Here is a 26,618-nt window from a genome sequence, read left to right on the forward strand (position 1 = left end):
TTCCTCTCTTTATTGTTATTATTTGTTCTGTTGTTTTGTTTTTGTCCTAAATTCTACATAAAATTACTGAATTTTTATTCTTTCCCTTCTCTAGTATATATTTTTATTAGTACAAATTTTCACTAAATAACACTGTGATTGCAATATATAATTTTGATGTGCCTTGTCTTTTTTCTTTTTAAATTGATTCTTTTTAGTTATATATGATAATATAATTTGACATAATTATAAAATAATGGAATATAATTTGTACTAATTCAGTCCCGAGTACTTCCCCTTTCCTCCATTCTTCCACTGTCTTTTTTTCCCTCTATGCTACTGATCTTTCTGCTGTTTACTTGCAGATTTTTTTTATAATTAGTGTATTGTGGATGTACATGATGGTGAGATTCACTGTGGTATTTTCATATATGTACGTAGGGATGTTAGGTCAGATACATTCCACTGTCTTTCCCTATTCCATCCCTCCTTCCTTACTTTCATTCCCTTTTGTCTACTTCACTGATCTTTCTTCTACTCTTTTTTTATCCCCTCCCCCCACCTTATTTTGGATTAGCTTCCACATATCAGAGAAAACATTCAACCTTTGACTCTTTTGGGGCCAGCTTATTTCACTTAGCATCATAGTCTCCATTTCCATCCATTTATTAGCAAAGGCAATAAAGGCTTTTTTATTAATAATTCTCTATTGTGTATATATTCCACTTTTTTGATCCATAAAGTTGTTATAGCAACTTACAAATTTGGTATGAATTATTTTGGTTGTAGTTGTTTTTTTCATTGACTCATGAGATGATTTTAGAATGTTTTCAAATTTCCACATGCCTGTGGTTTTCTGGTTTATTGTATTATTATTGACTTTCAACTTAAAAATGTGTTTACAGAACTTAGTTTGTGTAAATCAGATCCACTAAAATTTGTAGAGGCTTATTTTAGTCTCAACACCTAACATTAATAACTGGTCACTAACCATTTAATTAATATTTGTTAATGAATTTGATTGAAATTTTTAAGAATAAATTTTGTCTTCATTTATATTTGAAATCTTATTTCTGAAGGAAAGTGTCAATCTCAGTTTTAGTGGATTTTTTTTCTGCCTCCCATTCTTTATGTAATAACAAATAAGTAGATATATGGTTCAAATAACCACGAAAATTGGACTTAATATGCCAGAGCATTAGAAGGATACCTGGAGATTTTAGTGGCCAGTGTTGAATAAGTCTAGATTTATTGAAAATGATGCTTGCATATTTCTCTTAGATATACCTAGTATGTATAGCATTTAAGGGTACAGTTTGAATTTCATACTTACAATGTACCCTTATATGGTCAGAATGAATTTTTTAAGTTGCAAATCATGAAGCAACATAATCTATTTCTGCCAAAGAGTCCCATCTTAAAGAGCTAGTTTCTTATTCTTCAGGGGTGATGATGTTATCACAGTTGTTTCTTAGGAAGTATAATATATGCCCAAATCAAATAAATTAACATTATATATATGGTACTAATATTTGCTCTTATGTATTATCTGCTCTTTTTAGCTTTCTTTTGATTTTTCTGTAATTTTATGTCTTACACTACACACTACGGTTTTGAATTTTCATTATATTTTTTCTTAATTCCTAAAGGAACAAGTTAAATTATTGAGGTTTTATTTATTATTTCCATGTCATATAATCTTGTAGATTTTGTCTATTTTAGGTTCTTAAACAACTGTATCTTAGTATATGAGGATAAGCACCAAGGTGCCAGGAGACTAGAAAGAAAGGCACATGCCTAGCCTTACAAAGAATGCAATTTCCTGGTACTTGCTGACAGAAACATGGTCTTTGCTGGCAGCAAGACCAGTTGGATAGCTGCAATTTGGGTCTGAAAAAGGGGTGTATTTATAGATTTTCACAAAAGGGACTTCAGGATCTTACCTGAAGAGTCAGGCATATCTCTGGATCCAGGGTTTGTCCAGTTATAAAGTGCCATTGTGGTTGCAATGATTTTATCTATGGTTACTGGGATGCTATGCAGGAAGAAGCAACGAGGATTACTCAGGGCAATTTTGCTGGCTAAGACTCAAGATGGTGATAGTCATATCAAGTTGTATCCATGTATTCATTACCTGAGAGCCTAATTATGCCATACTCTGTGCTGGTACCAGACAACTGCATATGGGAAGTCTTCAGACTTCACAGCTTTGTTAATGTTCTTATGTTTATGTTTTCATTGATAATTAATGCATATATAACCATACTCCACTGTGCAAACAAAATAGAAGAATGTACAAAGTATAATAAGACAATGAATGAAAGAATAAATACATCTGAATATTTCCATAGGCAGAGAAGGTTTTGCTATAGAAGGCAACATTTGACAAGATTCTTGAGAGAGGAATGGGAAGTTTTCAGGATTGACAAGATGATAAAGAATATTCTAATTTATGATATCAGTAGCAGTAACACTAGGCATTTTTATTATCATTAGTATAATTAAAGTACCATTTATTCAGCATTTACTATAAATGAGGAATGTTATATACGTGTGTGTGTGTGTGTGTGTGTGTGTGTGTGTGTTTTAAAGGATCACATCTCATTAAATCATAATAAAAAATTAGGTTATTCTCAGAAGACAAGTAACTTTGCCCATGGTCATACAGCTAGTAAATGTACATTTGGAGAATTAAAAAGAAGTCTGGCACTGGGTTTGTTAACATTGGGCCAGAAAGATAGGTTAGTTAATAAAGACTGGATCAGGAAAAATTTTACATCATGTAATGGTTTTAGATTTTTATTTCATAGTCAGTGGGTCACTATCAAAATACTTAAATAGAAGAGTAGCCAAAGATTCCAATTTTAGAAAGATTACTTCAATAACAAAATGAATAATGACCTAGAAAGAGCTGGGATTAATACATTACAGGAAGGAAACAAACACCCTAGTCTAAGAAAGGAATACTTGAAGTGAAGTAGGAGCCCTAGTGAAAAAGAGACGGAAGACTGATTTAAGACATAAAGTGTCAAACCCTGAGATGCTCACAGAAAACTATATGTGAACATGTGCTTTAATTCAAATAATTTAAATGTATGGTAGATTCAAATACAGACTCCAGTTTTCAAGGGGTGCCCTTTGACATAATTTTTTAGAGCCTCCTGTTATAGGTGTAATGATCTTCCTTGCCTTATGATTTTTGATCATGTAACCTGCTTTTGAGTATGTGTGTGTTTGTGTGTTGCTGGGGATTGAACCCAGGGCCGTGTGTGTGTGTGTGTGTGTGTGTGTGTGTGTGTGTGTGTGTGTGTGTGTGTGTGTTGCTGGGGATTGAACCCAGGGCCTTGTGAATGTAAGGCAAGTACTCTGTCAACTGAGCTATAGCCTCAGCCCCACTTAACCTGTTTTTTACTAATGGAATGAGTACCCATGTACCTGCCAACTCCCTTGCATATGAAATATACTACTCTCTCGAATATGTAATGTAATACATTAAGGCATTTTATTAATAGGTCTCAGGAGAAGATTGAGAGACACCTGGAGGAGAGCTACTCCCTGTGAAGCCCATTCTACCATACCCCATTACTACCACTTATTAGTAATGAGAAACCAAGATGAGTCTAGCCTAGAACAAATTTTCTTTAACCAGCCTTCAAATTTAAGAAAAATAATAAGTTCTCATTGTTTTAAGTTTCTGAATTTTAGGGTGATATCTTGAATGTCCTCTTTAGTCTTGTTTAATAGCTCACTGTTGTGGCTCTATGAGTACTATCCTATCCCTTTATAGTTTCCCTAACTACCATTATTTTGCATGTGCAATCTGTTTCTTACCAGTACCTTAACTAATAAAAGTGAAATGGAAAACTTTAAGATTGTGTAATGATTGGATAATGTTTCTTCTATTTTTTTTTTTTTTTAGAAAATCCCCCTGGTCTGCTTGACTTACTTAACGTGTATCATTCAATATAGGCTTAAATGCATCATGAGAATTCTAAATATATTTACAATAGTATATAGTAAATGCTTTCACCATAGTATTTCTCAAATTGGTCCATAAGGTACAGAATGGAATGTGAATAGACTGTAATTTATAATCAGTTGTTCAAAACTTCAATAAACTTCAAAAAGATATCCCAGAGCCAGTAGATATTTGTATAATTTATGCAGCTGCTTAAGGAATGTGTGAAATAGACCTTTTAAAATACTATCTTAAATCTTATCAGGGCTTTCTAAATAATGTAACTAATAAAAATATATAATATAAATAAAATCTATATATTTTCTACCAGCAGCCTATGAAATTATTAAAGAATTGAAATTAATAAGGAATTGTATTTTTCACAGTACGTTGTTGCACCATACTCACTCTGTGCAATTATACCTATAGAAGTGTTAAATCACACTAATTTTTATTGTGATTTAGTGTGATTCACACTAAGTTTTACTGTTTAAAAAGAGTAAAAGTACAATAGTGTGTGTCTCTTTTATTTAAAGAAGTTTTCATGGTGCCCCTATGGGAATATGAACTTTAATAAGAATCAATTATAAAGCCTTAATGGGTGGTTTTGTGTTTGTTTTTCCTGCACTTCTGTGCAAATAACATTAACAGTAAATTTTTGGCCCTAATCAGCATTCTCACCTATGATGCAGTATGATAAAAACCTGTGCCCAAGTGACACATTTATCTGTAGATTTTAAATAAAGGAATATAATTGTTGATTTGTAGTCTTCATACTTTCCAAGTTAATTAGTAATTTTTGTTTTTCATCTTATGCAAAACTTAAGGCTTTTGGTTATTGTCGTCAGTATCTATAAAGTTATAGAGGTATAGATTTTTCTGGAATTTATGCAAACAAATACTTTTAAAAATTCAGTGGGATTTACCAATAGGAATCAACTTCCTTTAATTGACTATGTTTGCTTAATATAAATCTATCAAGTATATAAACCATAACATAACTTTTAAATTAAGCTTTCTGTACTGTAAATTTTTATCACTAATCTGGCTCTGGGGTATCTTTTTCAAGTATATCTCAGTGCTTGAAACCCTATAAAAATGAGCATTAGTGACTCATCAATAATAGACATTTCTTATCAAGTTGTTTAAAGTATACCCCTTTCAATTGGAAAAATTCCCCTATGTTCTTTGCTGTTTGAGTAGTAGGCTGCATAGACCCTTATGAGTATTATTTTCTAGTGATCCTTTCAGATCTCCTTCTGTGTGACTGGTGATTCTGTAAAACCTTACACTTATGTATAACTACAGTTATTTAGTCACTTCTTTTTCAACAGGACTTGGGAATACACCTAGGTCCTGGCAAGTGATATGCAAGCCATATCACAAGGGCTGTGCTACATCCCCAGCCCTTGTCACATATTTTTTTAACTATAAAAATTTTAAAAAAATATTTTATGACCCATGAACCTTGCCAACTGATATTATGATATAAACTTAAGCAGCATACTTTTTTTCCTTATATTTCTAGTATAGTACAAGTTAAAGTCAGAAGGGTACTGATTTAAATGCAGTATACAGTTAGTCTGTACAATGGATAAGATGAAAGGAATAGGTAAGAAGGAAGCCTGTTAATAAGGTACTAAAATATATTTGGGCTGTTGAGTGTGTAAGAGAAGTACAGGGCAATTCATGCCAGTTTACCTCAGGTCCTGACCTTCAAGCATTTATTTCTGCTAGATTATCAGTTATAATTAACTACAGCTTGTACATTTGTCTGTTTAATGACTTATTTTCTTTATTATAAGTTATATGAAGATAAAGATTGCCTATCTTATTCTCTCCAATCACAGTATATTTTTTGGTAAATAAAAAGGTATTTGTTGAATATATTCATGAATCTGAACTAAAACATTAACTTTAAACGTACTTATGGAGGGATTGTAGATTTAGTATGCATGTAATAAAAATGTGTATGCATCACATATGTATATACCAATTTTGACAACTCGGTAATTTACTGCTTATTTAAACTTACATACATTTTCATCATTTGTTCTTTATGGAATGCTACAAGGTAAATGATGGTATTGTTTCAATTTTATAATGTGTAAATACAAAAAAAATTTAATTTTCTCCAAAGTCACATAGATTTTTTCAAGTGATAAATCCTGGACTTGAACCATTTGGATTTGTTTTTGTTATTGTTGTTATTGTTTTAATATCTTTATTTTATTTATTCATCCTTTATGTGGTGCTGAGGATCAAACCCAGGGCCTCGCACATTCTAGGTGAGCACTCTACTGCTGAGCCATAACACCAGCCCAAAACATTTGTTTTTAATATTCATGGATGATAGCTTCAACTTCGTTTAATATAGTCAGTTCTTTATTAATGAAAGGATGTTTATAAAATTAAGTGTCTTTGATTTCCATTAAAATCTAATAAATAAATGAATACTTTTATTATTTGACATATGCTTAAAATAGTAATTATTTTTACAATAAACATTGCAGTTTCATAAATCTGGGTTGTCTTGATTTAATTCGAATCACATAAAAGAAAACAACAGAACACCAGAGCAGCCATATTTATAAAATTAATTGTTTTAGGCAAGAATAGAAATACTATCTAGTGGCCTTTGAATTACCTAAATTAGTTATTTTCTTGCATGGTACTACAAATACCTGAGTCATTACATTTTACATTTTTTTCTTTAAAACCAATGCATTTATCAGTCATACAGAATGTGAATGGAAATGAAAAAAATAGAACAAGATATTTTAATCAAGAGAAGGTAATATGAGGGTGTCTTGCCTCCTGTTTCTCCCAGGAAGAAGGAAGAGAATGGTTATTGGATAGATACTTAAGAATTTTCTACAATGATGATGATGTAGATGTTAAGAATATTTGATAGGGGATGCTAACATGGCAGCAGGCAGGGAGGCAGCGCATTCAGTACCTCCTCAATAATGGGGTCAGAGAGACGAATTGATAAGCTTAGATTCTACCTGCTGAGAAACTCCTAGCAAAATTCCACTGAAGAGAGACCGGCCTGGAATTAGAAGGATTTTTGGAGGTGACAGTTTGCCACAGATGAGTGAATCTCCACCAAGTGGCGCAGAGGTCCAGACCCGCCACCTGACCACGGCCCCCCGCAACTGGGCAGCTAGCCTCCAATGCACAGCTCTGCAGTAGCGGCACTGGGACTCTAGGAAAAGGTCTCTAGCCAAGCCTTCATGAAAAAGCGAACCTTGAACTGAAACCAACCAGAGACAGACCACCCCTCCCTTCGGACACTCCAGCAAGGAGCCTGGGGCCCACCATAGCAGAGAGATGATGTCACCAGAGTTCAGCCAACAGAATTCCTTCCCAGCAGAATCCACTTTAGCAGATGTGTGACTCCCACCCCCTCCAGATACAAGCAGCCAGGAAACCTCAGGAATCTCTCCATGGGCGTGTCTGTAGGGAAGCAGAGGGGATTCCCAATCCCCAACTCCACTTACCACCAGCAGTGACACCCAAGGTCTTAGCTGCCAGTTTCCCGGGGTGTGCCCACCAAATGGGTCCGGAAAAATTAAATTGTTGGTTCACAGATCACTGCATCACAGCAATGGGTCTTAGATGAATGACAGAGAGAGTGCTCAGTTGGTGGTGAAATAGGACACTCAGTGGGGCTGGACTTGTAACCAGATCCTTGTGTGAACAGGACCTGGCTGGCTGGCTGGCAAGAGGAAGGGGAGAGGGGCCAGAGAAGTGAAATGGCTCTGGACTAACAGGATTGAGAGACTCCCAGGAGCCACCTTACAGGGATTGTTGTCAGCACATAGAGGGCAGAAGCTTCACTGGGAGGGCACAGCTCCGCCTACTGGAAGAGAAGAAAATGATGTCTAAGAATTCAATCTTTTCTTTTTTTCCTCTCTTTGTTCTTTTCTCCCCTTTTCCTTCTTTCTTTCTTTCACATTTCAAGTTTTATTGTTCTTTCCATTCTCCTCTAATCTATCTCTCTCTCCTTCTTTCTTTTTAAGAGCACCTTCCTTCCTGTACCCCCCAACTTTCATCCCAAGCATTATGTCTTCCATTGCATGTAATTGTCTAAATGCAAATAGGTTCATGTTTCAAGGCTGTCTATAGGGCTCCTAAATACCTAGCTACTACCAACACCCTGATCCAATCGCCTTTATTAGCCCCCTTCAGTAGAGCAATCTTCTAAAGTAGCCAAGACATACAAACCCTCATACTATCATAGCACCTAACCTAAACATAAAGTCCTAAGAACAAACAACAAATCACTATATGTATACAGAATCTGGAAGCCTTTTATGAATTGAATGAATCACCTTTAAAGTACAATAAAGCCCAACATTTCTAGACATAGTCTCCCACCACAAAGGAGAGAGACAACAGAGATATACAAAAACCAAAACAAATTTATAGGAGAAAGCAGAAACACAGCAGTCAAACAGAGCTGGAAAGTAACGTGAACTACATGAAAAAAACAAGGGAAAAAAGGATTAAAAACAATGCAGGACAACTTAAATCTACAGGAAGGCCTAGAGGCATCATAAAAATGGACAGAGAAAGAACTCAAGGCATACCGAACTCAGATGGAATGGAATATTAGAGAAGACATGAGACAGCAAGTCCAAGCAACAGACCCAAAAGGGTCTACAAAGAAACTGCTAGAGTTAATAAGTGAATTCAGCAAAGTGGCAGGATATAAAATCAACACGCATAAATCGAAGGCATTCCTGTATATCAGCAACAAAACTTCTGAAATGGAAATGAGGAAAACTACTCCATTCACAATATCCTCAAAAAAAAAAATAAAATAAAATACTTGGGAATCAACCTAACAAAAGAGGTGAAAGATTTATACAATGAAAACTGCAGAACCCTAAAGAGAGAAATAGAAGATCTTAGAAGGTGGAAAAATGTACCCTGTTCATGGATAAGCAAAACTAACATCATCAAAATGGCGATATTACCCAAAGTTCTCTACAGGTTTAATGCGATGCCAATCAAAATCCCAATGGCATTTCTTGTAGAAATAGATAAAGCAATCATGAAATTCATATGGAAAAACAAAAGACCCAGAATAGCAAAAGCAATTCTAAGCAGGAAGTGTGAATCTGGAGGTATAGCGATACCAGATTTTAAACTGTACTACAGAGCAATAATAACAAAAACAGCATGGTACTGGTACCAAAACAGGCAGGTGGACCAATGGTATAGAATAGAAGACACAGAGACCAATCCACAAAATTACAACTTTCTTATATTTGATAAAGGGGCTAAAAGCATGCAATGGAGGAAGGATAGCATCTTCAACAAATGGTGCTGGGAAAACTGGAAATCCATATGCAACAAAATGAATCTGAACCCCTTTCTCTTGCCATGCACAAAAGTTAACTCAAATGGATCAAAGAGCTTGATATCAAATCAGAGACTTTGCATCTAATAGAAGAAAAAGTTGGCTCTGATCTACATATTTTGGGGTTGGGCTCCAAATTCCTTAATAGGACGCCCATAGCCCAAGAGTTAATAACAAGAATAAACAAATGAGACTTAATTAAACTAAATAGTTTTTTCTCAGCAAGAGAAACAATAAGAGAGGTAAATAGGGAGACTACATCCTGGGAACAAATTTTTACTCCTCACACTTCAGATAGAACCCTAATATCCAGAATGTACAAAGAACTCAAAAAATTAAACAATAAGAAATAACCCAATCAACAAATGGGCCAAGGACCTGAACAGACACTTCTCAAAGGAGGACATACAATCAATCAACAAGTACATGAAAAAATGCTCACCATCTCTAGCAGTCAGAGAAATGCAAATCAAAACCATCCTAAGATACCATCTCACTCCAGTAAGATTGGCAGCCATTATGAAGTCAAACAATAATAAGTGCTGGGGAGGATATGGGGAAAAGGGTACACTTGTACATTGCTGGTGGGACTGCTAATTGGTGCGGCCAATTAGGAAAGCAGTATGGAGATTCCAGGGAAATCTGGGAATGGAACCACCATTTGACCCAGCTATCGCCCTTCTCCGACTATTCCCTGAGGACCTTAAAAGAGCATACTATAGGGATACTGCCACATCAATGATCATAGCAGCACAATTCACAATAGCTAGACTGTGGAACCAACCTAGATGCCCTTCAGTAGATGAATGGATAAAAAAATGTGGCATTTATACACAATGGATTATTATGCAGCACTAAAAATGACAAAATCATGTAATTTGCAGGGAAATGGATGGCATTAGAGCAGATCATGCTAAGTGAAGCTAGCCAATCCTTAAAAAACAAATGCCAAATGTCTTCTTTGATATAAGGAGAGTAACTAAGAACAGAGCAGGGAGGAAGAGCATGAGGAAAAGATTAACATTAAACAGAGATGAGTGGTGGGAGTGAAAGGGAGAGTGAAGGGAAATTGTATGGAAATGGAAGGAGACCCTCAGTGTTACACAAAGTTACATATAAGAGGTTGTGAGGGGAAAGACGGGGAAAAAACAAGGGAGCGAATTCAACAACTGCAGATGTGGTAGAGAGGGAAGATGGGAGGGGAGGGGAAGGGGGATAGTAGGGGATAGGAAAGGTAGCAGAATACAACAGTCACTAATATGGCATTATGTAAAAATGTGAATGTGTAACTGATGTGATTCTGCAATTTTTTATTTGGGGTAAAAATGGGAGTTCATAACTCACTTGAATCAAATGTATGAAAGATGATATGTCATGAGCTTTGTAATGTTTTGAACAACCAATAAAAAAAAGAGTAGGTAATATGAAATGGAGATGGGAAAGCCATGGAGATATGAAAAAAATCAGTGTTATATTTGAACTAAAATTGACAGCATCCCTAATAATCAGAGGTTTTCAATATATAAAATCATCTTGTTTGAAAATGTAGATAAAACTTATGTTAATTACTAACAAATAAATATACACAATACTATATATATTTATATGAAAAGGGAGAGTTGTATTTTTTTCTGTCTGGGAGATATATATGCAATTACTTTTAATGTGCACAAAGGGACACACAGAAAACTGGTATGGTAGGGTAGGGAGTAAGATTTTTCACTATATTTTCTAACTTGAAATTTATTTGTAATATGTGAAATTATTATGTATTCCAACAAGTAATTTAAATGAAAAATGATTCCATGCAACAAGTTAATTTTTCTACATGAAAGAAAACTGTAATCATTATTTTTTCATTGGATACCAGTATTTGATGTAATGTTTTTCCAAATCTGTTCTGCTCCACTTAATGATTTTTTAAAAAACTGTTTAATTTTTAACATTTCCTTACCTTTTTGCTTTTGAGAGTGTGACTATTTCATTCAGTCCTGCCTGTTAAGTAAAATTTTATATATCCAGCCATGTTTTCAATTTTTTTTTGGCTAATATATAAAGGAAGAAAAATTATGTATATTAGTAGGATACCATACCATATCATATAATGTTCTGGTAAATGTGTAAAATTTGTAAATTTAAATATGGTTAAAATATATTTATTTATTCAAATATTTATCATGTTCTTTGTGCTGAAAACTTTCAAAGTCATTTCTTTTAGCTTTTGGAATTGTTCAGTACACAACTGTTATCCGTATTCACCTTACTGTGCAATAGCCAAACACCAAAAGTTCTTAATCCTAAGTGTAACTTCTTACTCATTTATCAACCTGCATCCATTATTTCCCCCATCCCCCACAGTCCCTGGCCTCTAGTAGTCACCATTCTATTCTCAACTTCTGTTGAGATGAACTTTTTTAGATTCTACCTATGACTGAGGTTGTGCAGTACTTGTCTTTCTGTACTTTGCTTATTTCAATAATGTTCTCTAGTTGCATCTATGTTGTCAGAGATGGCTGGATTTTATTCTCTTTATGACTGAGTAAATATTCCATGTTTTATATATACCACATTTTCTTTATCCATTCATTAGTTGAAGGGCACTGGCTATTTCCATTTCTTGGCTATTGTGAATAGTGTTGCAGTGAACATGGGAGGCAGTGCAGGTAGCTCTTGACTGACTATTTCCTTTGGATATTTACCCAGCAATGGGAATGCTGAATCATATGGTAATTTCTTTTTAATTTTCTGAGGAAGCTCCATCTTGTTTTCCCCAGTTTTTATACTAATTTACATTCCCACCAATTATGTACAAAGTGTTCCCCGTTTTTCCACATCCACCCAACACAGGTTATCTTCCCTCTTTTTGAATAATAAACATTCTTACTAGGGTAAGGTGATATCTCTTTGTGGTTTGATTTTCATATTCCAGAAAATAAAAGTCATTTATCATTTTTTTATATATCTATAAACCATTTGTATATCTTCTTTTGAGAGATGTCTATTTAGGGCTGTTGCCCATTGTTTAATCAGGTAATGTTTATTTTTTTTCAATTGAGGTTTTCGATTTTCTTTTATATTCTATATATCAAACCCTTGATGAATTTATAGTTCGCAAATATTTTTTCCTATTCCATAGATTATTTTTCCACTCTTATTATTTATTTATTTATTTATTTTAGTATTTTTTTTTTTTTTTAGTGTTAGGTGGACACAATATCTTTATTTTACATTTATGTGGTGCTGAGGATCGAACCCAGTGCCTCGTGCATGCTAGACGAGCACTCTACCACTGAACCAAAACCCAACCCCAGCCCTATTTATTTATTTTTTGCTTTGCAGTGCAAACAGTTTTTAAACTGTTGTGAAGCCAGGTGCTTATTTTCATTTTTGTTTTCTGTGCTTTGAGGTCTTGCACAAAAAAATAAATAAATAATCTTTGCCTATTCTTATATCCTTAAGCAATGCCCCTATATTTTCTTCTACAGTTTCTAGTTTTCAGTCTTACCTTTAAATCTTTAAACCATTTTGAGGTGAGTTTTGTTATTTTCATTCTTCTGCATTTGGATGTCCAATTTTTCAAGCACCACTTACTGAAAAGGCTTTCCTTTCTTCAGTGGGTGTTCTCATAACTTTTATTGTAAACCAGTTTGCTGTGGATGTGTGGATTTAAATCTGGGCTCTTCATTCTGTTGAATTAGTGTATCAGTCAGTTATTATATCAATGTCATACCGTCCTTACTACTAAAGCTTTGTATTATATTTTGATTGTGTTTGCCTCCTGCTTGTACTTTTTGCACAAGATTGCTTTGACTATTCTGGTGTTTTATGGTTCTGTATAAATTTCAGTATCCTTTTGTCTAATTCTATGAAGAATGCCATAGCTATTTTGGTTGGGATTATATTAAATCTGTAGATCTTTTGAGATAGTATGGACATTTTTTTTTAAGATAGAGTGAGAGAGGAGAGAGAGAGAGAGAGAGAGAGAGAGAGAGAGAGAGAGAGAGAGAGAGAGAGAGAATTTTTTTAATATTTATTTTTTAATTCTTGGCAGACACAACATCTTTGTTGGTATGTGGTGCTGAGGATCGAACCCGGGCTGCACGCATGCCAGGCGAGCGCGCTACCGCTTGAGCCACATCCCCAGCCCAGTATGGACATTTTAACAGTATTAATTCTTCTAATTCATAAACACAGATTTTTTAGTTTTTAGTGTTCTCTTCAATTTATTTCTTCAATGTCTTATAATTTTCATTGTGAATATTGTTCTCTTCTTTGGCTAAATTATTCCTAGATATTTTATTTTCATTTTTGTTTGTTTATTCTGCTATTGTAAATGGAATTGCTTTCTTTTTTTCTAATTCAGAAAATTGGCTATTGACATATTGCAAGGCCACAGTTTTTATATGTTGATCTTGAAGCTGAAACTTTGTGAATTCATTCTTTAGTTTTAATAGTTTTTAGTGTAGTCTTCAGGGTTTTGTTCTGTGTATAAAATCATGACATTTGCAAACAGTGACTTGGTTATAATTTGGGTGTCCTTTATTTCTTTTTCTTGCCTGATTGCTCTGACTGTGACTTCCAATCTAAATTTAGTATAAGTGGTTAACCTGAGCTTCCTTGTCTTATTCCATATCTTAGAAAACTCTCAGCTTTCCTTCATTCAGTACAATATTGTTGTCTTATTATAAATAGTTTTTATTGGGGTTGAGTATGTGGCTCAGAAGTAGAGCAATTCTTTGCCTGCTCGCTCCTTCCTTCCTTCCTTCCTTCCTTCCTTCCTTCCTTCCTTCCTTCCTTCCTTCCTTCCTTCCTTCCTTCCTTCCTTCCTTCTCTCCTTCCTTCCCTCTCTCCTTCCCTCCCTCCCCAGAAATTGAACTCAGGAACACTCAACCAGTGAGCCACATCCCCCAGCCCATTTTTTTGTTTTTTAGTTAGAGACACTTGCCGTTGCTGAGCTGGCTTTGAACTTGTGATCCTCCTATCTGAGCCTCCCAAACTGCTGGGATTACAGGCATGTGCCACTGCACGCAGAGGATATATAATTTAGTTGAATGCTTTTTCTGCATATATTGAGATGACTGTACAGTTTTTGAACTTCATTTTGTTCATATAACATTTATTGATTTGCATGTATGGAATCATCCCTGTGTTCCTAGATGAATCCCACCTTGTAGCTCCTTCCTCTGTCTTCAAATCTGGTAATATCAGATAGGCCTAGTCCTCATGTTGCCATCTTTCAGAGTTTCCTGTTCCACTTTTAAGAAACCTTTTAAGTATAGTAGGTTTATGGGGATAACTCAGAATATAAGGTCATCTCAATTACATGTGTAACATTATTCTGCTACCTCACCTTCCCATTTTGCAAGATAATATAACTTCTTAAGATTCACTCTCTATCCTTCCCATTATAGTTTATGTCACATTTAAAAATTATAACTACATCCATTTTTTCATTATTTGGAATTCATAAATATTAACATTTTAATGAAAGTTCTAGCCAGTTACTCAAGAAAAATAAAGAATTCTAAATTGGAAAGAAAAAATCAAAACTCTCTATTCACACGGAACATGGTATTATATATAAAAAATCCAAAATGAATTTTTACTAGAGTCAATACATGAGTTCGGCAAAGTTACAGTGCACAAGATCAACACCTAGAAATCATTTGTGTTTCTAAACACCAGCAATAAACAATCCAAACAGGAAATAAAACAACTACTTTTAAAATAGCATCTGAAGAATAAAAACCCTAGGAATTGCTGAAAGAAATTTAGGAGGACCTAAACAAGTATAAACAAGTGGAAAGGCATCCTTTCTTCATGGAGTAAAAAACATTATATTATGAAAATGTCAGTACTATCCAAAGTGATCTACATATTCAATTTAATCCTATCAAAATTCCAGGAACTGTTTTTCACAGAAATGGTAAAGTCTGAGCCTAAAATTTGTATGAAATTTCAAGGAGTCCCAAACAGTCAAAACAGTCAGATCTTGAAACAAGAACAATATTGGAAAACTTACTACAAAACTTACAGTAATCAAAATGTGTGGTACTGGCACAAAGAATGACCTCCATTACACAGTGTATGCCTGTACTGAAATATCATATGGTGCCCCATAAATATATACAATTTTTATGTGTCAATCAAAAAAGAAAAAAAGAAGATTTATAGAAGAGTGGAATAAAAGTGAAGATTCAGAAATTAACCCATAAATGTAAGACAACTGATTTGTTGTAAGTTAAACTATACTTCACACTATGTAGAAAAGTTAATTCAAGGTGGATCAGTGACCTAAATGTAAGACTAAAACCATAAAGATCACCAAAAAAAAAACAAGGATAATTTTTTTTACCCTATATTTGACAATAAGCTCTTACATAGGATGCAAATAACAAAAGAAAAGCCAGATATATTGAACTTCACTTTTGTGCTTAAAATAACATCATCAAGAAGGTGAAATGGAAACTTTTATAATGGAAGACAATATTTGGAAATCATATCTGATAAGGTTTAAAATCTAGAATCTAAAAGAACTACAACTCATATGAGAAAAAAAATTAAAGATGGCCGGGAGGACCTAAATAAAATTTTCTCCAAAGATATACAAATGGCCTCTAAGCACATGAAAACATCTTCAGAATCTTTAGTCATTAGGGTAATGTAGATCCAAACCACAATGAGGTACCATTTCTGACATATCAATTTGATCATAAAAATATAATGAAAATAACGAACTACAGCAAGGATGTGGAAAGATTGTACCCTCATATGTTGCTGGTGGAAATGTGAAAAATAGTTCCTCAAAAAGCTAAACACAGAATGAACAAGCAATTCTACCTCCTTAGTCATGTATCCAAAATAATTGAAAAGAGGGCCTCATGCAGCAGATACTTGTATGCCAGTATTCACTGCAGCATTTTTCACAATAGCCAAAAGAAATAGAACAGTTAAAGCTTTTATCAACAGATATGGGTAAACATATGTGGTACAGACATGAAATGGAACATTATTCAGCCATTAGAAAGGAATGAATTTCTACTGCATGCTACAACATGGCTCAACCTTGAAAACCTATGCTTAGTGAAATAAGACAGATATAATATAGAGGCAAAATGATCGAGCATAGGCAAATTCGTAGACATAAAAGATACATTTGAGGTTGCCAAGTGTGGAGGTCAGGGGGGAGAGTCATTAGATTGTTTTATGTCTATTTGTACACAAGTAGCAAATTTTACTGATTATTACAGCTTTGTAGTAACTTGAAATCAGGAAGTGGAAATCCTCCAATATCGTTTCAAGATGGTTTTCTGTGTCCCTTGAATTTCCATATAAATTTAATGATCCTTTCAGAAATTTTTAAATTTCATTTCTTAAGCCCAGTTCTACCACTCCTAGATATGAGTCCTTTGAAAAATTACTGGTTTCATTTGTTTCATAATCATCATACATGTAAAGTCTAACATAATACATATATTAAATGCTAAATACAGATTAAGTTAATCATCTGTAATATGAAACCTGAAAGGCTCCAAAATCTGAAATTTTTTGAATACCAACATGATTCCACAAGTGAAAAAATTCATACCTAATCTCAAGTGACATTGGTTCATGGTCAAAATGCAAGTAAACTAAAAATATTTTATAAAATAATCTTTGGGGTATGTATATAATGTGCATGAAACATAAATGAATTTTGTGTTTAGAATTGGATCAATTCCACAAGATATTTCATTATGCAAAGAATCCCAATTATGTGTGTGTGTGTGTGTGTGTATATAATATTTGTAGTAATATTGCTAATATTATTACCACTACAATTCCAATGTGTAATGCCTTTTATATATTGACTAGAGTATAATAGAATTCTACCTCCAGAGTGTATTCTTTGTGAATGGATAGTATAGTGTAATGAAAAGAATGGTGTAGTGTAATGTAATTTGGAATCATTTTATGGCCTAGACCTAAGTTCCTAACTATTTAATACAGATAACATGTTGAATATCTCTACTAAATGATACCATGAAAACATAAATGTCATTTTCAGAAATCAGTTCAAAAGTCAAAAGTCATAATTGGAAAATTTATTATTACTTTGGTAATAGTATTTTAGGGAATAGAAAAAAGGATGGCTGAAATAAGTGTATTCTTGAACAGTGTGTTTTTTAAAATATAAACTGCTCATGACTGAGTTATTTGTGACATTATTTACTAGACTGTTTTGTTCATGGGATTTTTTCCTGGTATTTACATAAGCTTTTGTCACCTTTCTCATTTTTGTGTTTAATATAATATGGAAGCCCTCCATATTTACTCTATTTTAGCTTCTTGATCATATAGTTATGCTATTACTTCATTATTATACTATTTATATGCATATGTATATATGTCATGTCCATTGTAATCAAAGTGGGAATATGTTGACCCATACACATCACTTGTCCCACCTTTTTAACAGTCAAAACTATTGCCATTAGTTTGAATTTGATGTAGGAATACTAATCTGGAAGTTTACTTTCCCAACATCTTCATGGGATTAGGAGAGTCACTTTTGAATACTATTAATTAGTGTTAACCAAGAGAATAGCAAATTGTTTGTGGAATAGAATTGAAATTTATTATAGCAACTTTGTTTTGCTTTTTGTTCCATTTAGTCACCATGACATCTTTGAGTCATTATTTTACTAACAACTTGGAACTATTTCTGTAATCTTTTTTCCATTTATGTAACAGTTTTTATAGAACACGTTAATTAAAGCCAGTGTATTTTATAATGGTATGTATTTTAAAATTTTTTATTTTGAAATAAATTCAAAATTTATGAATTACAGACCTAAGAGATTTCAATAGTTTTTGTCCTAATGTTTTCATTGATGTATACACTCTTAGCTTCTAGTTGAGTAATTTTAATAATTGAAAATGAAAGTATTTTTAAATGCTAATTTTGAACCTCTTACAAAATTTTTGTAACTTTCCATTTTAGTAACCTTTAATACTTCTCTTTTATTAGTTGTCGTACCATGGTCTTGTATACTACATCCATAGTATGCCTTATATGAAGTAAATTAATTTGAAATTCATTTGTTTCTACCATTTAATCATGGCACTTTTAATCTAAGAAATAATTATTAGTCAAGATCTTAACAGTAGTTTCATTAGCAAGAATAAATAACAAATATTACAATGTTTCAATGAAAATCATTTTGTTGAATTAATTTTTAGTGGAAACCAGAGTATTATTTATTTATTGGACTTTTAATACGTTGATTAGCCTTTATTTCCTTTATTTATTTATATGCTGTGCTAAGAATAGAACCCACTGCCTCACATATACTATGCAAGCTCTCTACCACTGAGCCACAGCCCCAGCTCCTATTGTTTTTTAATTTACATTTGTGAGAGGAAATATCTTAGGCTTTTCTTATGTATGATGCTCTTTTTTTTGGATATTGAGATAATTATGAACTCAGGATGAGTAATCAGAAGTTTCCTTTGTAAACACAGAAGTTGAAGAAAGTTAAGTGAATTATCTTGTATTTTAAGAGCCTGGAGCAACTGAAAGAGATGAGTTGGGAGCTCCAAATGCCCTGAATGTTATTTAAATTTTTTCTAGTGGCCACATTTTAAAAACTGAAAAGAAGCAGAGGGGTTGGGGCTTGGCAGCACATGCCTCTCCTGTAAACCCAGTGACTGAGAGGCTGAGACTGGAGAATCTCAAGTTCAAAGCCAGCCTCAGCAATGGTGAGGTGCTAAGCAACTCAGTTTGAGACCCTGTCTCTAAATAAAATACAGAATAGGGCTGAGAATGTCACTCAGTGGTCGAGTGCACCGGAGTTCAATCCCTGGTACCAAAAAAAAAAAAAAAAAAAAGAAAAGAAAAAGTAGATGGATTCTTGGCTTTAATAATATACCATATTTAATTCAGTATATCCAGAATGTTATTTTTACATGTAATCAATATTTTTTCAAATTAGTATTTTTATACTTTGTATTCAGATTCTGATATGTATTTTCCATTTATGTATACAACTCTATTAACTACTTCACTTACTGGTTACTTCAGTTATTTTTTAAAAAATTGCTAAATGTCTCTATGTCTCAATTTCCTCATTTTTACAATAGCGATAATTACAAGAATAAATTAAATAACATATATGACATGCCTGGCTTATGGTGTTATAGAAATATTTGTCATTTTCTAAAAATTATTTCGAACATAAACATAATATTAATGGCATCTCCATTTCAAGGCAAAGAAAATATTTTAGGAATTAAATTATTTGTGAACCCTAAATTCTTTTCTTGTTCCCTTTGACAGTGCAAGGTACACACATATCCCTGTTTAAATTGTTTTTAAAAAGCAGAATCAACATTGGTTCATCAATTATGACAAAATACCATAGTAATTCAAGATGTTTAAAACAAGAAACTGGAGCATGTTGGGGTATGAGAGACTATATCTCTACTTTCTGCTCAGTTTTTATAAGCCTGAATCTACTTTAAGAAGTACAGTTTAATTAATCAAAAAGACAAACAACATGTCTTCTATTGATTCCTGAGACATGTTAGTTGTGATCGAAACCAGCAATAAAACTGGAAGCTTCAGCATTATTAAAACCATCAATAAGAGAAGTTTAGTTATGGATAAAAATTGAACTTAATGTTTGTTCTTTCAAAAGTCATTTTTTATCTACCTCTTTTAAACTAATAAATGGAAAACTTTCTCACAAAATGTTTTTCTCTCTGGTTATTGAGCGGCTAGCCCTTGGACAATTATTGGTAGCACTCTGATGCTAATGCTATAACTCTTCCATATTTTTAATGCACTGTTGCTGGTTTTGAGAATATTTTCTTCTCCTAATTTCAGGTTGGGTGGGACTATATCAGCATACAAGATAGTACCAGACGAGATAGAAGAAATCAAGGTATAGTATGGCACTTTTCACCTCTACAAAGGCTTAGTATCTTATTGGGAAGTTGGGGAAAATCTTGCTTTTCCTATATATCATTGAATCTTTGGGTATGTTAGGACACCATTAAGTTCCCCGTTATTCTATTTGAATTAAAAATGTATATATAATAAATAAATTATCATCAGATATCATCTACCATTTGCAATGCATTTCTGAGAAAAATATTAGGAGAATCAAAAAGTAATCCTTTCTCATGCAGTTCTTTGAAAATCTACATAAGAAGCATTATAACCATTAGTGTACATGATAGATTATCTTTTAAAAATCTTTTTGCAATTTCTTTTTCCTATAGCCTTTATTAATTATAAAATAATAGCAATCTTTTAGTAAATATCTCCTGGTTCCTTTTAAAGCACAAATGCCAATTTCAATTAAAATTTATGTTATAATAAATTAAGAATTGACCTTATTCCTTGAAAATTAGGTCATTACTATATTCTTCTGTCTGTGGAATATTAATCATCTTGCACAGCATGTTGCCATTGTCCAAAGGCAATTTACCACATATTGAGAATTGTACTTCCTGTTTCATATATGAAATTTAACAATTGCATAACAATAGTCAGAGCTAAACAATACTGCTTAAGTTGTTGAGTAGATTTATTGCATAATAAAGATTTCAATAATCATGCGTAATTCAATTAAAATTTTCAATATCAAGTTCTAGCATTAAAAGTAAGTTTCAAGAGTCTTATTCCAACTTCTGTAAATTCATACATTTGGAGGAATCAACTGTGAGGAAACTTGATCCTAATTTACATTCCTCATTTTACAGATTTAGAAATGCAAATGCATAAAGATGAACTTTGGATTATTTATTTGACATTTAATAATTATTTCAGAAAATGTAATTGTTGTTAAAGAATGAGAAAAACATTAATATGTTACTTCTTGATGTATACTTTATAATTACTCAAAAAAATATTTAACTTCAGAATATTTAATCTATATGTACAGAAAGAGAGAAACAAAGGGAAGGGGTCTTATGAAACATTTATAGGAAATAAAGTTGAAGTGCATTTTTCTTGAAGGGGCTCTGTCTTATAATACAATTGAAATAGGTATTAAATGATAAAGGTAAACAAATAATTTTATGGTAACACATAGAAAGGTAACCTGGCTGTTTCAAAAAGTGATCAGCAAAAAGTCTTTCCAAGAGGTAAACTCTGGGGACAGACAGGAATATAGCAGTAGAACACCTGTCTAGCATCCATGAGGCCCTGTAGTCAATCCCCAGTATGAGAGGGAGAGACAAGCAAATAGGCAGGCAGAGATATTTATGAGAATATAAATATGACATAATGTAGCTCCAGATTGAATGATATAAAGTAAGTTCTGGAGAAATATAGGGCTAGAAGTGGCTTTGTGTCATGTTAAGAAGTTTAGATTTTATCTTGAAAACCTAAGGTGCTATTATGTACTCATTAAGAGTTTAGGAGAAAAAGTAACATTATCAGTTTGGTAATTTCTTTAAATATTTTTTATGACGATTAAGAAGTGCTTTCAGCAAAGAAGATATTCTTAGTAGGAAGAAGGAAACCAGATTTTAGGAATGTAGACATAAAATGATTAATATCTGTACTAAAACTGTGTCATTGAAGGTTGAGGAAAAAGTGGATGCAAATAATATGATTTAGATCATGGGTGGTGGTGCTCCCCTGTAATCACAGCTACTTAGATACTGAAGCAAGATCACAAATTCAAGACCAACCTGGTTAACTTAGTGCGGCCGTCTCAGCATAAATATAAAAAGAGTTCGGAATGTATCTCAGTGGTAGAGTGCACAAAGATCAAAAGTTTGAGGCCAGCCTGTGCTACCAAGATTAGATATAACACTAGTAATTGATGGAAAAAGCATGTCAAGCATCATCACAAATCATTTTTTAACGGAATTTTCTGAGAGACAACTCTAGAATTGTTTTTACAAAACATAATGAAAGAATGCTCTTTTAGTGAAGAGTCATTATTAAACTATAAGCAGCATCTCTAAAAATTAATTAAACTAAACTAATTAAATGAATATATTAGTTCTCTGGTTTTAGGATGTGTCTACATAAGGGCTACAACCTCAGTCAACAGTTATTCCTTTATATAGAAGTTACATGTGATTCTCTGTGTTCACTAGCATGACCTCAGCTAACTGTTATGTGATTACAGATTCCAATATCAATCACTGAATTTTATCTCTCTCTCTGAGTTTCTGCCAGATTTATCCAATGATTTAGTGAATATTTGGTTATCTGAAAAGAACCTCAAATTCACTAGAACTAAAAATTATCCTCTTGGTTCTCAAAGTATTCCTTCTATTATATATCCTCTCTATCAGCATTATATATGATCAGACTTCCCAAGCCAGAAATATGATCCAACTTTTTCATCTTTTCCTAAATATCTAACAAATCAAATATTATCAATTCTACTTTTCTTCAATTACACGCATACACACACACATACATACACACACACACACACACACACACACACACACATACAATAATGTCAGAAAGTTTGAACCCTGAAACATACAAAATATTAAAGCCATCTTTTTTTAAATATTGGGAAAAAAACTGTTACAAGTATTTTGTCTATATTTCATGGCATTATTAGTATTTTCAGTTAAAATCAGATATAATCTTTTTTGTCTGAAGGAAATGGAAACATGGATGAAATAATGAGTGTAGTTGGAAAATATCTGAATAATCTTAAGTTATATAAATAATACAATTGAATTTTACATTTGATTTGCTGTAAATAAATATACATTTGTATCTTTCAATAGGATAGTGTGATTGATTGATGAAACATAACTCAATTTTTGTCAGATGTGGTAATCTTCCACAATGTTTCTTACTGCAGAAACCATTATTTAGTTCATACATGGCACATGTATAAATTGTTCTGGATAATATTATAATAAGTTGATCAAATTTCAAAAGTAAAGACTTCCAGTTCCAGCCGAGATATAATGGCATTATTCCTCTAGATTCGTTTTCTTGTATCAGGAATCTAAAATTTCCTGGGCATTACCAAATAAATAGAGAAACTCTTAAGAGGTGAAAAGAAAATGGCAGTTTGTTGAGGAACCTGAAGACTTAAGAAATGACATGGCAGTGAGTTCCCTGGGTTTTCTTACTATTTCCCATATGTTCTGGACAGGGTGCTGAAAAAGACTTCAAGTTGGAACCACCAATAGGCATAGAAAAAAAAATGCTCCAAGAAAAGCCTGTTTACCTAGCCAAAAGACCAAGACAGGAGGCACCTAACAGAATAGAAAAACTTTTTACCAATGTTCACCCTACTCTATCCAAACATCAATGGTGGAATTACTTAGTTCTCTCACAGATTCAGCAGAGCCAGTCTAAAGTTGATCTTCCGACTCACTTCCTGTTGTCCCATGAAGCAGCTTACAGGTTTCTTTATCCTTTACCTTGTGATGTTGGCAGACCAGGGAGATATTTTTTCATCTTTCACCTGGAAGAATAGTTGTCACACTGAGTCTTTGGCCAGATTATTGTAGCAGTGCTAAGCAAGAGTTGATCTGCCATCACCATCCCAACAGAAATAGGCTATGTTCTATTTCTCCCAGCCAGGTAGTGTCACTGGTATCCAGTGATTAACAGAGCTTCCATCCACACTATTATGGTTTGAATATGTCTCTAAAATATTATGTGTTAGAAACTTAATCTCCAATAATCAGTTTTGGGTGATAGGACCTGATAAGAGTTGTTAAGGTCATGAGATCTCCTCACAGGTGAATGGATTAATGTTGATTATAATATGGCCAGAAACTATAAGTTCTATTTCTCACTCCTGCCACTTTCTCTTGGCACATGTGAGCATGTGTGCTATTTTGCCCTTCTTCCATGTGATGATGCAGCAAGAAGTCCCTTGCCGCATATGGATCCTAGATATTGGATTTTCCAATTATCCCAGCTGTGTGAAATAAACCTCTGTTCTTTATAAATTTTCCAGTCTCAGTTACTCTATTATAGCAAAACTAAGCAGATTAAGACACTCAACAAACAGAAAGAAGGTTAAATAAAACATTGCAAGGTAGAGTCAGACACTGCAATTCCACTTTTCCTTTTCTATTTCAGTGACATATGCCAGGGAGATAAGCTTTCACCCCTTACTACAACAAGAAACCTGGACAAGGTGGGGCCAATTGACACTCTATTCATAGTATGAGTCAACCATCTACTCTTCCCCATCATTGGGGTCAGCATATACAACTCCTTAGTATCAACAGTAGAGCAAAGTGATGCCCACTTCACCAGAAAATTCTTAGCAGGCCAGAAAGGGACATGCACTTCCACCTTCTACCTTCAAATAGGCAGTATGAATCAGCGCTTCAGTTTTGCCTGAATGGTCATTGAAGCCTTCAAGAAGCTGAACATAAAAACTACTCCACAATATAGGGAACATTTGCTTTGAAAGAAGGTAGTCTCAGAATATAAAATCCCCAACATCTTGGTAAAATAAAAAATCACTCATCATACCAAGAACCAGGCAGATCACAACTTGAATATGAAAAAATGATCAGTAGACATCAACACAATTATTAATTAAATGTTGAAACTGACAAGTTATTTAAGCCAGCTACCATAAAAATACTTCAGCAAGCAAATGAGTTCTCTTAAAACAAATGAAAAAAAAAAAAAAAAACGACAGGAAATATTGATGAAGCAATTACAAAAAAGGAACCAAATGGCAGTTATACAACTGAATAATACATTCACCAATATGAAAACTCACAGGGCAGAAACAGAAAAAGTGACACATTTTTCAGACGCTAGAGTAAAAAACTGCCAACCACAAATTCTATATGCTTTGAAGTTATCCCTTTAGGAGTGAATAGAAAGTGAAGCCATGTTCAAACAAAAGAAAACTAAAAGAATTTGCCTAGATAACTTACCGTGAAAGAACGGCTAAATAAGTTATCTAAACAGAAAGGAAATAACAACAACAAAAAAAAAAAAACAGAGGAGGGGGCATGAAATTTCAAGAGTGGAAAGAAAAGAATGGATAAAAAGTATTTGCTCATGACATTTTTGAAATCATATTTGAAGTTATAATAAGTCAAACATTATAACACTCTATGATACTGTACTCAGTGTATGTGAAGTAAATACTTTACAAAATCAAATGTGAAAGAGTAAAGGTACCCAAATGTACATAAGGTTTCTATGTTAAATTACAGTATCAGTTCCTGTAACAAGTTACATCAATATATGGTAATATCCAGAGAAAATCACTAGGAAAATTATACAAAGCAATACATAAGTAAAGATGGAATCTTAATAAATGTTCAATTGATCCTCAGTAAGATAAGCATATTAAAAATAGGAACAAGCTGGGCGCGGTGGCACATGCCTGTAATCCCAGCAGCTTTGGAAGCTGAGACAAGAGGCTCACCAGCCTCAGCAGTTTAGCAAGGCACTAAGCAACTGAGTGAGACCCTGTCTCTAAATAAAATACTAAAAAGGGCTGGGGATATGGCTTGGTGGTTGAATGCCCCTGAGATCAATCCCCAGTACCAAAAAAAAAAAAAACCCAAAAATACAAACAAAGAAACAAACAAACAAACAAAAAAAAAAAAACAGGAACAAGAAACAAAGGACTCAAGGTGAAAATGAAATGAAAATGGCAGATTTAAATCCGAAAATATAATATTTAACCTAAATGTACATAACCCAAATATGACAATTAAAAGACAGTTTGACACAATGTAAGTTTTCTTAATCCAATACATGCCATTTTCAAAACTCATTTCATAGACAATGACATATGTAGGTTCAAAGTAAACAGATAGGAAAAGATATACCATGCAAACATTGTTTTTTAAAAAGCCAAGTAGGAGTGCCTATTAATATCAGACCAAGAAGGCTTTAGAACAAATAAAATTACTAGAGTCAGTAGGAATGTTCCATTCTGCAAAAGGCTCAACCAACTAGAAAAAAAAACAGTGATCTTTTAAGTGTTTGTACCAAAAATTTACATATATAGGAAACAAAAAATTAAACTACATTTTTTCATGAGAATGGCTAAAATTAAAAATAATGATAACACTACATGATATAGTGGATGTGAGAACCTGGGTACTCATATATTACTGATGTGAAATAACATGATACAGCCTCTCTGCAAAAGAATATGTCATTTCATTATAGCTATTCATGCACTAGCACAAGTGCACTGTATAGCATTTATTCCAGAGAAATGAGAATCTGTGTTTGTGTATAAATTTGTACATGATTTTTTTCATTTTGGCTTTAGCCAGAATAGGTAAGACCAGGAACCTACCTAAATGTCCTTCAATAGATCAATGAATGATTAG

General features: G+C 33.3%; 1 protein-coding gene across 28 annotated transcripts in view; it reads left to right on the forward strand.

Annotated features, from left to right (window-relative positions):
- Nucleotides 1-26,618, forward strand: part of Gphn (gephyrin) — a 595,586-nt gene that overhangs the window by 223,959 nt on the left and 345,009 nt on the right. For all 28 annotated transcript variants that reach the window (XM_040276071.2, XM_078050082.1, XM_040276074.2 and 25 more), the window contains exon 3: nucleotides 20,176-20,233. In XM_040276071.2, coding sequence (XP_040132005.1) covers nucleotides 20,176-20,233 — 58 coding nt within the window. The remainder of the gene's footprint in view (nucleotides 1-20,175; nucleotides 20,234-26,618) is intronic.

Source organism: Ictidomys tridecemlineatus, chromosome 5 (genome assembly GCF_052094955.1).
Source record: "Ictidomys tridecemlineatus isolate mIctTri1 chromosome 5, mIctTri1.hap1, whole genome shotgun sequence".
NCBI classification, from domain to species: Eukaryota; Metazoa; Chordata; class Mammalia; order Rodentia; family Sciuridae; genus Ictidomys; species Ictidomys tridecemlineatus.